This window comes from Anopheles merus, chromosome 3R, assembly GCF_017562075.2.
Source record: "Anopheles merus strain MAF chromosome 3R, AmerM5.1, whole genome shotgun sequence".
NCBI lineage: Eukaryota > Metazoa > Arthropoda > Insecta > Diptera > Culicidae > Anopheles > Anopheles merus.
Window position 1 is genome coordinate 21,902,356 of NC_054084.1, and position 15,283 is coordinate 21,917,638.

At 45.9% G+C, this 15,283-nt stretch overlaps 2 protein-coding genes across 2 annotated transcripts in view; one reads left to right on the forward strand and one right to left on the reverse strand.

The window, feature by feature from the left end:
• LOC121597021 (LIM/homeobox protein Lhx9-like) overlaps positions 1-15,283 on the reverse strand; it is a 33,771-nt gene that overhangs the window by 9,659 nt on the left and 8,829 nt on the right. The window contains exons 2-5 of the mRNA XM_041922481.1: positions 10,019-10,316; positions 9,796-9,930; positions 1,030-1,230; positions 242-537 (exon numbers count right to left, since the gene is read on the reverse strand). Of these exons, the coding sequence (XP_041778415.1) occupies positions 242-537; positions 1,030-1,230; positions 9,796-9,930; positions 10,019-10,095 (709 nt within the window). The 5' untranslated portion in view covers positions 10,096-10,316. The remainder of the gene's footprint in view (positions 1-241; positions 538-1,029; positions 1,231-9,795; positions 9,931-10,018; positions 10,317-15,283) is intronic.
• Positions 11,426-15,268, forward strand: LOC121595553. Its single transcript, XM_041919599.1, has one exon. The coding sequence runs from the start codon at positions 11,426-11,428 to the stop codon at positions 15,266-15,268; it is 3,843 nt and encodes a 1,280-aa protein (XP_041775533.1).

Sequence of the window (15,283 nt, forward strand, 5' to 3'; positions counted from 1 at the left end):
ATGTGCAGGACGCACCGCCCCGCAAACTACTGCCGCTGGTGACGAAATCTGAGCCCCGTGGGATGCTGAAGGAGTTCATTTCGAGGGCTCACAAGAAGGGGCTTTTTGCTGTTGTTGTTGTTATGGTTGATAAGAATAAGCGTGAGCTAAGGTATAACCATAGAAAAGGGCTAACAAAAAACAAAAACAAAAAACACGTAAACGTGAGCATACACGTACACCCGACAGTGACGGCACTTACCTAAACGGAGAGGCGTACCAGCATCGAGTGCCTCGAGCGGCTGCGGTGGTGTCGTTTGCTGTGTCTGCAGTTGAGGCGCTTGCGGTTGCGTTGGCGTCGACTGTAGCGACGGGCAGGTGAGCGATGGATGGAGCGGCGGCTGCCCACCACCGGCCGGATCTAGCAGGCCGCCCTGGGATGGTGGTTGCGGGGTGGCGAGTTTTCGCTTCCGTGGCCGTCCTTTCTGCGACGACTGTATCGCCATTCCGCCGGCCGCCGTTACGGGGAAAAACTGCGGTGAAATGGTTTCGGGTTCACTGTGGCGTTTGTGGTGGTCGGTAGAGCAATGTGCGGGGTAGAGCGGTTGGAGTTGGAAGGATGGCAGGGCATTCGGTACATTACATTAGCGTTTTTTTGTTTTTGTATTTTCCCGGGACGCGTCGCGCGCCAATTCCATTGTTCGATTTTACGTAGGTTCGTTTCATACGGGAGCATTATTGCGCGTGGGTTTATCAGTTCGATCGGAGTTTGGGAGTTTGGTTAGGAGTTCGGTTCGCGTAGCGCGAGATTGGCGATGGAAGTCGTACAGGCAAATGCAAAGAAACAGCGGTTAAGCAGAGCGAGTTTTGGGGTGGAAGGGTGCCGAAAGGGATGGAAATACAAAATTAGAAAAAAGGAAGAAAGAAAAGGGAAGAAATTGAAAGTGATTGCGGTACGGTTAATTTTGAATCCATCCCAGCTAGCGCTACGGCACGATCCTGGCGTGATAATAAGTTCTAGCACCAGGAGCACCTAGCACCTTTGCTCACCTTAGTACCTCCGATTCGTAGTGCTCACCGCAAAACACGCGACCGTCGCGTATGCCGGCCGTGTCGCCGCCGCGCAACAGCTGGCCACAGATGAGGCAGGAAAAGCAGTTGACGTGAAAGATGAGGTCCTTCGCGCGCATCACCAGGTCGGAGGCGCTGATGCCGTTGCCGCACCGGGCGCATCGTCGAACGGAAAAGTGCCTGCAGAGAGAGAGAGAGAGAGAGAGAGAGAGAGAGGGAGAAAGAGAGGGAGATAGATAGATTGTGGTTATTTAGTTTTGAAAGATAATATCCTTTATCATGAAATGCGTGTCGATATCGGTTAGTTCAATTAATGCTCTCAGTTCAGCCAAAACTGCAACCGAACTAAATCTCATTTTAGGTCCACCATTGTCAAATAAGGTTTTCGGCAGATAGATGAAAGAGTGGCACACAACCAAACATCTTTTTCCTCAAAATCCTTGGTCGCAAAGTTCTTAGTCGCAAAGATCTTTGTCGCAAAACTATTGGTCGCTAAATTATTGGTCCCATAGTTATTGGTCGCAAACATTTTTGTCACAAAAATTATTGGTCACTAAAATCTTGGCAGCAAAATTTTTGGTCGTAAAATTATTGGTCGCAAAAATTTTGGTTGCGAAAATCTTGGTCGCAAAATTATTAGTCGTAAATTTATTGGTCCCCAAAATGTTTGGTCCTAAAATTCTTGGTTGCAAAAATCTTGATAGCAAAGTTCTTGGTCGCAAAGATTTTGGTAGCAAAGTTCTTGGTCACAGAGTTCCTAGTTGCAAAATTCTTGGTCTCTATGGTCTTGGTCGCAAAAAACCTTGGACACAAAAATCATGGTCGCGAATTTAAAGTAATTACTGGCTGTCCTGCACTTTATAATTCGATTGATTTTGTATGATTTTTTGTAAGGTATGCGTCGTTTGGAAGATCAGTCACTGTAGGCTTTCGCCTAAAAATATCTTACAGGGTTTCTCAAGCCAGCTCAACATCGTAACACTATTTTTCGAACACGTTAAACGATTGTCAACATCGTACATACAATTCGAATCCATAAACTCTTTTCGATTTGGTAACACTAGGTTTTGAACGCGTAAAATCCCAACTCGAATCTGGAAAATGTATGTTGGCTGTCTTGTCACCCATTATTTATTAGTTTACACCTAAGGAAGTGATTCATACATTGTAATTTCAATTCGACGTTGAGTCTTTTGCAAAAAATAAAATTCTCTTTTGTTAAAACACAAGATAGGTCCTATAATTGTACAGTCGAAATGAAATACTTGCTTGTCTTAGTGTTTAAAATAATGTTAACATGTTTGTAAATCCTTTACCTTTTGACCATACAATTTAGGTCACACGGTGGATACTTTCCTCCCCGTGGATGACTAACGGAAGCTCATGAGCTCATCGAGCTAAAAGTGCATTGCGCCCGTGCTGCTTTACCCAAAAAAGGAACCACCGAAGGACCGGTTGGCCGAAGTGTTGAAAAATTTATGACCACGACCACCGACAAACTGCTGCACCGCATGCCGCATGCACGCGGGCACATGTTCGGCTGCCTGCCAAACATTCCAGTCGAAAAACAGTTCCCTACGCAACACCAAACAAGGATTGAGCGTTGGAAAACGGCCCTACGGATCGAATGATTCATGCATCCCGCAGGAGAATCGATTTGAAGCGAGTGGAAGATAGATACAAAAAAAAAAATGCAACAAGAACATGATTCTTTTGGCTGCAAACTTGCAAAAACGTGACCTCCGCCATGTTGAATCGAAAACTGCTTCCCCGTTGGTACGGAGTCTCAGCAAAAGGGGTTAGGAAGAGTGGGTAGTTTGAGTTTCTTATTCTTTTCCGATGGTTCAATGCTGCGGCACCAGTTTGCCAGTTGCCCAAACTTGCTACAAAAATACCCGATAAATCATGCATGTCCATTCAGCCGGGCTCCAATGGCCGATACGTCAATTGAAGGCAACGGGGCCAGGAGAGAGAGTAAAAAAAACTATGTTCAGGATTCAATGCTGTCGCTGGAATATATCTCTGTTGGCACGGTCCCGGTTTTCCAGCTGATACGTCTCGCATGCGCGTACCAACGCACCCGCCATGGACCGGGGGGAGCCGGGTTGACAGGGATTGCGAGGGACAATTTCCGCGAAATTTTCGCCATTGTATTCGTATTCGTAATCGTCTCAAAGCTCCCTCTCTTCGCCTGCAATGCCGCGTGCTTATCGGTCCACTCCGGACACTTGTATGTGTGTGTGTGTCTGGGTTTTACGGTGCATGTCCAAGCAGCAATCGACATTCTTCGCCGTTCCTGGTGCTCCATTCGGGACGACTTGTTTTGCAAACAATGGTGTCTCTACGGGCCGGCCCCGGGCCAGTGGCTTCTGGTTTGGATTCGGAAGCTGAAGAAACGAGAAGAGCTTTCCTTTTTTGGACACAAAGACGATCGGTTCGCGCAACGGTCGCGATGATCTACTTGGTCGAGAAGATGTCACCTGAGCCGTGCTTAAAGCAGAATCGTTGCTGCACTGAACCATCGAAGCTGTGAAGCTGAAGAAGAAAATGCTGCCTGTGTACCGTAGTCGGTTCATGTCGGTTGCTTCCAACAATCACTTCCGTTCCCGAAAGACGCGGATGAAACAGGGCCAGCAAACCTAAAGGGAAGTTGCCCCTCTCCAAACGGACGTCTGATGGTTATTCATGTCGCAGGCCATACTGTGGTGAGGGTAGAGATGTGGCAAGACAAAAAGCAATGAAAACGTTTTGTAAGCTCGATTGCAATCCCCGGGACGCCCCGAGAAGGACGAAACGACATGGACTGTGTCCAACCATTTTTTGTCTGTTGTGGTTTCGTTGCAACCATCTTCTAAAAAGCCACTGTACGACAGCGCTTCGGCATTGGGGCTGCATGGCAAATAAGAAGCAAAAATGTCATGACAGCGAATAAAAGTAGCGTCTTCTTCTTCTTGACAATTCTCCCCTACTTTTTCACCGCTTGTGTCCTTGTGTCTACTGCCGGCGAGCAGCAACATTTTACCGATATCGGATTGAATGGAATTGCGCTCGTTTGCAGTCCCGTTGGGACCGGACAGCCCCGGTGCGAGTGATTTTGTTGCCCGAAAGGTTCGCATCCTGCTCACCTCACCCGTACGCATACATACATACACACACAGACGGTGGATGGTATGCATTTTTTAACAATTTTATTTTATTGTTTCTCAAATTTATTCGGTTACGAGAATCAATTCTACCGATCTCGCGATGCGCAACGGACCGAATGGTTGTTGCGTAAAATCGATCGAGAAACATGGCAGTCGCTGGTAGCCACCATGGTTACCGAATTGGCGATGTTTGTTCGCAGGGAACATGCACAGGGAGAACAGTAAGAAAAATAAAGACAAAAATATTGCGTTACGCTGTACAAAATTGTGCGAGTGTGTTTTTTTTAGTTTGATTTTTTTTGTATCTTTTGGATTCATATTTCATGCTCTTTCAAGTTATGAGTACATGTCTAATTTTTACCTTTTAGTATAAACGCAAAATTTGTTTAAAACGCATTTTAAATAAAATAATGTAAAACAATGCATAAAATGTTTAAAGTGAGCATGTCACACAAAATGATACAAAAGTGAACAGAGATAGTTTACTATATGACTAGGTAACTGGCCCTAATTTAGCCATAACATCACAACTTGTTCATTGCATGGAGAGTTAAAAAAGACTGTGGCACTACCATTAACACTTCAATCAGTCGCAATTGGCATAGTTGTTCGTAATTAGTGTAATATGGTAACTGTAATGATATTTAAATTCCATAAAAGCAAGTAATTGGCATTCAAGTAGTTGAGGCGAGGTGTGTCATACGGCTGTGGTAAATATTGTAAATAGCTACAGCTCCAGCATAATGAAAAAAAAAAAACAAACAGTTTCTTCACTTTGGTGTAATTTTTGGGAGATGATATTTTTTTTAAATTAAAGACACATTTTAAAAAAGATAATTTTTTATGTGCAATTATTAATTGTTAATCTTAAGCTGTAATGTGAATTGAAACAGTTAATAACACTTTCAACTTTGAAAACAAAAATGCACATCTGTAGAAATGTGGAAATGATGGCATTTGTAATGAACGTAATTTGTTCTGTTTTGTATTCGAATTCATCTCGTATTCGTCTAGTTCTGCTCTACATTTAATCATTGTTATGTAAACTTTGAGTCTAATCAGCAATATTTAATTTGTATGCAATAATGAAATTTTTTTTTTCACTAACATCCTACACTAACACTCCAGCACCTTTCGATGGTTAACGAATTAAAATGAAAAGCTCAATTCAAAATTCAATTCAATTAATATGAACGCAAAATGTTTCCATTAAATCACTTACTACAAATTCGATATCCAAAGTGTATGAAAAAAAATGCTTAGAAAGCAACTGATAAAACTTTAAGAAAATAAAGGGTTCAGTAGAATATTTTTGTGCAAAAAGAATACTTTGGTACAATTGTTCTGATCCAAACCATGTTGCAGGCAAGACGAGAATCAACAGAAACCATCTTGACAGTGTTGGAAATGTACCAAACAGCACAACAAAAGCATCTAGTCGCTTTCCTTTACCACTAAGAAAACATCTCTCACCCTGAATCGGTCCGTCTTCAGCCGATCCCTCCATTCACCCCATGCGCACGCCCTTGCTCCTTGCTCAAAACCTCAGCGCTACCGCTTGACGCTTGCTGCTCGCGCTCGCTACTTTGCGTGAGTAACGGCAACTATTCCACGAATGATTTAAATGGCCATGGTTGTGCGCACGCAGCCACGCAGCTCGAACGAGGCGCGCGTTCCCGGGGCCCGGGCGCGTACGTGGGTTCGCACTATGGCACCGTTCCGGAATTTCGCTCCGCTGTGTGCCGCTGTGGGGCCGGCGTGTCGTTCTTGCCGGCAGCACGGCCGGCAGCACGGAGCGAACATTCGAGTGCGGCAATTTTATGGTAATCCCAGCCGCTTGCACGCGTGCACGTGCATGGTTGGCATGGTGGGCCCCGGTCGTCTGTTTGGGTGGCTTAAGCATGTCTCGAGCTTTAACCAGTTGTGTGCCAGTGGCAGCCGCAGCAGCAGCAACCGCCATCGCTGCTGCTGCTCGCTGACGGATTTTGCGATAATCAGTCGGCAGGTAGCCGCGGAACGTGGTAACAATCGGCCGGCGGTGCGGATTAATATTCAGTCATGCATTCGCCCGGTTTCGTGGATATCGATGGCAGCTCATCGCCATTCTTCTTTCGCCCCGGGAGCCTGGGAGAGACCTCCGGTGTGAAGCCATCCCAGTGGCTCGGGAGCGGGAAGATGGCAATGGCCACAGCCACTGGCTGAGATGGCAAAGCGGGGGAGAAAAAAAAACGAAAACACAACGTGTGGCCACCAGCACTGCATTCGGTGCATTCGATTGCTGGCGAACTCCCCACTGCCCGAAACGGGGTTTACGTTTTTCTCTCATTTGTCACGTACCACCCTCGTATCTGGGTCACACATCTTTCTTTCTCTCTCTCTCTCTCTCTCTCTCTCTCTCTCTCTTTCTCTCTCTTGCCATCGCTCGTCGTCCTCGCGCTTGTGCGCTCCTTCGTTGCGCGTTCCCTTTTCGGACGCTGTGTTTCGCGTTTCGACTGTTGCCTTTGCAGCCGCGGATGGTCTTTGAAATGGTACAGTGTTTCGTGTGCTGCAGCGATGATGATGATGATGATGATGATGTAGTTTCGTTTGGTATACGAACCAGACGAAGGTTTATAGCTCCTTACGGTTGAAGGACTGATGAAAGATTGTGTTGATGGTTCTTTCACCCTCCTCGCATCGTTGCGAGACGACGGTCTGTTCGTGGTGTGCTCGTGAGCGAGAACCCACCCACCGGAAGCGTGCTCGCTGCTCGCATGTTCGTAGGTGCAAATCGGTACCAGGAATTGTACCGCCTACGATATCCTCACGCGATGCCGCGAACCGAGGGCGGACATGCAAATTGCACGCCCGCGACCTTCCTGTGTGGCATCGCTGGACCACCAGGCGTCTCCATGGTGTTGGAGGATTCAGCGCACTGATTGATAATTTGGAGGTTTTTGCGTTTAGCTTGTGTATGGAACGAGATTGCTGCTATGAAATGGCACTTTCATAAACTGCATGTTATGATTCATTTATGCAAAATTATTTTATGATGTGTCTGACGTAGCAAACATAGCATTTCCCTTCCTTAACTTAACAATCTTGTCTTCTTCAAGTAGAACCACATAAACGTTTGATATTGCTTCATGGAGCAGAAAATGAACCAACTTCAAATTGAGGTGTTCTTGTGACCATTGCCATTAGCAGAGGCTTTTTACATCCTACAGGAAGGTACACGTACAGACATACCCTGCTCGTTGAATCGCGCTCACCAACCACAAACATCAAGTCAAGTGTGTGACGGGTGGCATGACAGCATGAAAAAAAGGAAACTGTTTGCTTTTTCTCCGAACAGCGCTTCTTCAGGAGTGCTGTTGTATTTTTTAAGCATCTTTTCCCCCTCTTCTTTTAACTTGAGTCACTTGAAAAAAAACATAACCCAAAAAAAAAAAAGATGTCCTGAAACCACCGCTCAAGCCCAACCCGAGGCCAGAAGTGAACTGTTTTTGTGCAGGGAAAGTACAGTACGCTTGCTATGTCGCGACAAGCTGAACAACAAATAAGATATGCACATAATATATATTCTCCCATTCTCGCTCCCCATACTCTTCATCCTCAAGCTCTTTTCAAACAACGCGACAGCTTGCTGGTAGTAGAGGTTGGGACTGTTGGGCGCAGGAGGGATTGAAAGGAATAAAAATAACACCAACAAAAAAGCACTGCCACGGTATTCCATTTTCTTTTCGGGATTTATTTGCTCACAAAAGTGCTCATCCCCCCGTGCCTCACCCCACCCTAACGGGGACACCGAGACAGTTCCAGTGTTCCATCCGCACACCACCGCAAACAGCTATTTGCATTCACTTCGAATTTCAACCGACGAAGGTACGTGTGGCAATCGCTGGTTTGGTCCCCGGAGCGTTTCGGAGTGGTTTGCGTTACGGTTGGGTGAAGAAATCTGATTGAATTGAGTTTGTGATGGGCGATAAAGGGGCGAAAAATACGAAAAAAAAAATGAGGGAAAATCCAGGTATGAAAGCATATTTTGCTTTCATTATTGTAACGGGTTTGCTGTCTCCATCCCAAAGCTCCTCATTATTTTCTCCCTTTTTTTCTGCTGTATTACCCCAAAACGACATCTTCATTTCGTTGACAAATATGAAGACGGATTCTTTTCACCACAGTGAGGGTACACAGCAGGGGGAAATTGGGAACAATATTGAGCTTTGAACGGTGGGTGGGTGGCAGTGACACCGTGTGTATCGTGGAAACAGGCATTGTTAATTGAACGTTGTGCAAGATGCCTTCAATACTGCGTCATTTGTATGACGTCGTTTGAACTTTTCAAGATGAAGAGTATGGTTCATTCTGTACGGTGACCTTTGCGTTTCATGCCAGTAGTTCTTTGGAGGCAAAGACATTATATTGGCATTTAAAAAGTCTTGTACTGGTATAAAGTTATTGTCCTCTCGTAACAGAATAGAGCTTGGCAAACCAGCTCCAGAAAGATTGCTTTCTTGATTCTCCTACGTTGTTTCTGGTATCATGTCAGCAGATGATCTAAACACTCTTTAGATGATATTTCATATAAAAGGAATATCATTCAATTTGTAAAAAAAAACATGATGTGGCCTTTGGTTTCTTACTTTATGTGCCTATTCTAGGATATTTTACTGTTGTATTAAATTACATAATCATAATCACTACTCGTTTCCGTATGAAGAATAACATAACAGTCATTTATCAAACATGTTCCAAGCAAGCGATTGGAGGTATTCTGCCTTAGAATTAAGTAGACTTAACTAATTGTATATATTTAGGTCACCAAATCAATAGTGACCAATAATTTCCAAACATGATTGTGTGTCTACAGAGCAAAAAATAAATAAATAAAATAAACAAATACTTGGCACTTAGTCAAACCTTTCACAAATAAGAGCTGAGAAAAATGTATTTGAATGGCGAATACTAATCAACAATAACAACCATTTAAAAATAAAGTAAAACTGCTTTAAAAAGTACTCGGTAAAATGTGTAAGATAAATTAGGCATGTTATTAAACGACGCCGGTCACAACTTTCACATTGATCGATAGGCATCCAAAAGATGATCCACCAACCAACGTTTTTAAAGAAAGGCTAATGAGACAGGATAATTTCGTTTCAACCGTTGGCTTTCCTTGTGTACCGTTGCGTTCTTATTATTTTTTGTTATTTTCAAATTAAACTTTATGCACTTGCCGCTCGTTAAACGCTATGACGATTCGGCGGGAAACTAAATAAAAAACAGCCTTCAACAGAAATCCCCATTACCTTAAATGTTTGATAAATATTCGCCTGCGTTCGGCGACCAACCGCGGCCCAACGAAACGCCCGCGACGCGAGCGGTAAAGATGCGTAATTACGGTTAATTGTATGGCGCGTGCAAATGGCGCATGCGAAAATGCGTCCGTTAAATAATACGGTCCAACCGAAAAGAAAAACACACTGCGTCTTGCATAGGCCGGTCGTTTTGGTTACGGTTGTTGAAATGTTTCGTATAATGAGTGTTTCTTCGCATCCTCATGAGTGAAATAACCTCCCTCCCCCCATCTCTCTTCCGTTCCACCAGTGTAACTCACCTGTAGTAATCGTCCTTGCAGTAAATGTTTCCTTCGCGCGAGTAGCAGCTCAGTTCCGCTTCGAGCGTGTGTAGACATTTGCAGCACCGCAGACACTGGTTGTGCCAGGCACGGTCCGCCACGAGGAGGTAGTATCTGGGAAAAGGGGTGGAGCGATCAACGGTTAATGTGCAGATCGATAGAACGCACAAAAAAATGGTGGAAGGAATTGCCAGCAGCTTACCGGTCGCGAATGGCACTGCCACATCCGGCACATTTTTCCGGTGCCACCGTTTCGGTGGCGATGAGGTCCTTCAACATGGTTCGACTCGGTCGATACCGGTCTATCGCAATGCTTGTTGCCGCGCGGTGTTGATTTCGCCGGTGGGATGACTTGCACCACCGCCTAAGCAGCAGGGGAGTTTTAATTATCACTCAACACTCTACACGTTTCGTCACACGCGACGCATTAATTAAAGTTACGCTCAAACGGGCGACAACACAACGTAATGTAGGTCAGTTGGTTTCTCCTTCAGCGTCACCTGAGGGGGGAGGAAATATTTTGGTAATGAATTACGGTGTGCCTGATACGTGTGTGTGTGTGCGTGTGTGATTGAAAGTTAGCTTTTAATGTATGTTTCCATAAGAGATGGAGCTGTTGTGTCATATAGTGTGCGATCACAATTCAAACTTTGATGTTAAATATCTTTTTCGAGCAATTAATTTAAAAAGTTTACAGTATTTACCATATACCCCCACGTTCAAAAACATGCTCAAAAACATTCTAAAATAAAAAAAAACTAACATTACATGCATAGATAATTCGAAGACAATGTTTAGAGCAAAGGAATTTTGAGGCTGAGTTGTAGCATATCGCAGTTTTCAGGTTCGATGTTCTGTTGTACTGTATCACTGTAGCAAGTAAGAAGTGGAATAAGTATAGTAAGCCTTAAAGAAAAGCCTCAAATAAATAAAACACTCAAGGCACAACACTGTGAAATTGTTGAAATGAAATTTTTGTTGAGACTATTTGATATCATTTGTCAGATCATTAATGTTATTTTATTCTAAAATATATTCAGGCAGTCCCCGAGATACGCGGTACGCGGATTGGTGTATCTACCAAATTCTAAATTTTACAGTTCCTTTTGCTAATTGTTTTGATTTGACACATCAAAATTCCAATACTAATTGTGAAATGCAAAATAATTTCCCTTTTGATGGAATTTTAAAAATGGTTCAAGATTGTCAATATCATATGTGTTACGGCAAGCGTAATGGTAACGCGTCATCCTTAGTACGTCTAGCGTAAGGTAGAGGGCGCTTTCCAGTAAATTGACTACGTGTAAAAAGAACTTAATCATAATTCTATTACGCAGTGCAAACTGCTGTAGATCGGTATCGTGCAGTTCGAATTCCCGCAAGTGCAGCTCGAATTCCCGAATTCTGCAGTATATAAGCGAGTGTTTTTCCTGAATAAATTTAGTCAAGTTCCAGAGTTCAAAGCAACAACATCGTGTCTTCATCATTTTCAAAACTTCCTCTTCATCATTAACATTTGGTCCTTCGAGCCGGATTAGTGTGCAAGTGATCCACAGTTCGCGTTTAGGGAAGTTTGTGAAAAGTAAAGTTTGTGTTAGAAAGTGAAACTATGCCCGTTGACCATTCTCCCGTCAAAGAAGTGGTTCCAGCGGCCAACGACATGGAGGAAAGCCAAAGTTCCACCGTCAGAGAATTTGGCTCCGTTCCAGACGTCACCAAATTGAACCGTCAACGCACTCACCTGGAGTGGCAGCTTGACCGTTTAGAACAGATGTTCGTCAAACACAGCACCGACGTTCACTCGCTGAAAACCATATCAGACCGAGTGAAGGTGCTTGCTTTGGACTATAAACAATGGTACGACTCGATCTTGGACGTTGTGAGCGACGACCAGGCTCAGGAGGCAATCGAGCGATATGGCGTGTTCGACGACAGGGTATTCGAGTTAAGCAAAAACATCGAGTACCAGTTAGCATCGCAGATCCCATTGCCTACAACACCAATCCCAGTTTTCGGCAGTGAACAGAAACCCACGACAGTCCCGGTGCGTGCAAGACTTCCCGAAATCGTGCTACCACATTTCGACGGAAATATTCGCGACTGGCCTGCCTTCCGTGACGCGTTTCAATCACTGATACATTCGTCAGAACAGCTGACCGAATGTGACAAACTACATTACCTTGCTGCGTCGCTAACGAAGGACGCACGCGCGGTGATCGACGCTTTGGAAATTACATCCAAAAACTACGACGTAGCCTGGAAGCTGTTGTCTGAGCGCTACGAAAACAAGTACCTCATCGTCAAAACCACCGTTGAGGCGTTATTCAGCATATCACCGCTGAGGAGAGAATGTGCAGATTCTCTAAGCCGACTTGTCGACGATTTCGAGCGTAACCTACGAATGCTCGAAAAGGAAGGCGAGAAACCAGATGCATGGAGCACGCTGCTGGTGTTCAGGCTAAGTTCGCTGCTGGATCCAACAACCCTGCGTCATTGGGAGCTTCACCGGAAGTCTACGACCATCCCAACGTACAAAGACTTAGTGCAATTCGTCCGCAACCATTGCCATGTACTGAAGTCTTTCTCCAAGCCAGCCAGCGGAGCCAGAACCGGAGACACCATGCGCAGCAACCCTCGAGTGCAAACCATCCATGCTGCGACCAGTGCTGTGAATAGTGTTGCGTACAACGAAAAGTGCAAATTGTGCGGTATTTCAAAACATTCAGTGTTCCGGTGTGAATTGATCAACAATATGAGTGTTGCAGATAGAAAGCAACTAGCACAGTCGAAAGGATTGTGCTTCAACTGCCTTTCTCCAGCTCATCGTTTACGACAGTGTACATCAAGCGGATGCAAGATCTGCCAACAACGGCATCATACGTTGCTGCATGAAGCAGCACCAGCAACTGAGGCGTCGGATGCTCCAGCCACGAGTTCGATCTGTCCTCCTCAGTCCCTTACCCACTGTTCCATCCAGATCGAAAACAGTGTTGTGTTGCTGCAAACCGTGCTGGTCCAAGTAGAGGACAATCACGGACGATGTCATCTAGCACGTGCCTTGCTGGATTCCGGAGCACAACTCAACATCGTTACCGAGCGCCTTACTCAACGGCTGGGTGTGGCGAAACGGCGAGAGAATCATCGCATCGGAGGAATTGGAGAAGTTTCCGTGACGTCACAACATTCGGCTGTGTTAAGGATCCATTCTTTAGACAGTGAATACAAAGCGTCCGGAAAGTTCCACGTACTCAGCAAGCTCACTCGTGAGCTCCCATCAACCCGTATCAACACAAGCAGCTGGCAGATACCTCGTCAAGTTCAGCTGGCCGATCCTTCGTTTCACAGTCCTGGCCCGATCGACCTCATCATCGGCGCAGAGCTGTACTACGACGTCGTTAAGGAAGGACTCATCAAGCTATCCCACGAAAGAGTGACACTCCAAAACACTGCTTTTGGTTGGGTGATAGCAGGTAGAGTCAATGTTCATGCACCATCACCATCTTCATCCATCGTTGGACACGTCTGCAGTACGAGCATCGAAGAGCAGCTGAGCAAATTCTGGGAGTTGGAGTCATGCCGAGCTACCAGCACATTATCCGTCGAGGAGAGCAACTGTGAGAAACAGTTCGCAGCCACCACCACCAGAGACACCGACGGTCGATTCATCGTGCAGCTACCGAAACGAGAGGACAAGCTGGCTCGTCTTGGGGATTCGAAAGGGATAGCCACACGCCGGTTCCTTGCCTTGGAACGTCGGCTATCCTCGAATGCCTCATTGAAGACAGCTTATACTCAATTCATCGAGGAGTACGCAGAACTTCAGCACATGACAGAAGTAGCCGAGAGCGATGCTACAACTTCATCACCATCATACTATCTCCCACATCACTGCATCGTGCGACCAGATAGTACTACCACTAAACTCCGAGTGGTGTTCGACGCTTCGTGTGCATCAGACACCGGAACATCTTTAAACGATGCACTGATGATCGGACCCACAATCCAAGACGACCTGATGTCCATTCTATTGCGGTTTAGAATGTCGAAATTTGCCCTGGTAGCAGACATCGAGAAGATGTACCGGCAAATCAACATAGCTGCCATCGATCGTCCGCTGCAACGAATCCTGTGGCGAAATTCTCCAACCGAGCCGATACGAACGTTCCAGCTCAACACCGTCACCTACGGCACATCATGTGCTCCGTATTTGGCCACCAAAACCCTGCAAGTGCTATCTCAGGTCGGAGCTAGCACCCACCCCGAAGCAGCAACCATCCTCGGACGAGACTTCTACATGGACGACATGCTGACCGGCGTAAATAACATTCCCGAGGGTCAACGAGTATGTCAGCAACTCATCGATCTCCTGGCTTCTGGTGGATTCTGCTTGCGGAAATGGGCCACCAACAACAAGCAGATCTTCGAACATCTGCCCCAGCATCTGCAAGATGAAAGGACGATTCTCAACTTGGATGCGAAGTCACCGATCATCAAGACACTCGGACTGAAGTGGAACGTTTCCACCGACGCCTTTGTGTTCAACATCCCACGCTGGAACGCAGACAACATCATCACCAAACGAAACGCGCTTTCGGATGTCGCGAAACTGTTTGACCCAATCGGACTGGTTGGACCAGTTATCATCCAAGCCAAGCTGTTCCTTCAAGAGCTGTGGAGATGTCAGATCGCCTGGGACGAGCCGTTGACACCAGCACTACAAAACCGATGGCTCCTGTTTCGCGAGAAGTTGGCCATGCTGCAAACGATCCACATTCCACGCTGGCTCTTGACCGATCAACGAGCAACGAATCTACAAATGCATTGCTTTTGTGATGCATCCGAGAAGGCATACGGAGCGGCGATTTACCTGCGTGCGACCAACCCCGATGGACGTGTGACAACCAACCTCATCACTGCAAAATCCAAAGTGGCACCACTAGCAGACTCCCGTAAGCAAAAGCGTGTTTGCTTACCCCGACTGGAGCTTTCTGCAGCACTGCTACTGGCACACTCGTACGAGAAGGTGTCAGAAGCCTTGAAGCTTCAGGTCGAGACCATCTTTTGGTCTGACTCAACCATCGTCCTGCATTGGTTGTCTGCAACTCCGTCACGCTGGAAAACCTTCATTGCTAACCGGGTGTCCGAGATCCAACACATCACTCACGGAAAGGAGTGGAGACACGTACCCGGAACGGACAATCCTGCGGACATCATCTCTCGAGGAATGGATACGGATCAGCTGGAAAATTCAAACCTTTGGTGGCACGAACCAGACTGGCTGGCGCAACCATCAGAGGAATGGCCGAACACTCATCAACCTCGACAGGAAGAATTCACCACAGACGAATTGGAGGAGCGACCAATCTGCATGGCTGCACAATCCGTGGCTCCGAACGAACTTTTAGCCTCCGTTCAACGTTCACCGGACTGCAACGTCTGGTTGCGTGGCTAAGAAGATTCCGACACA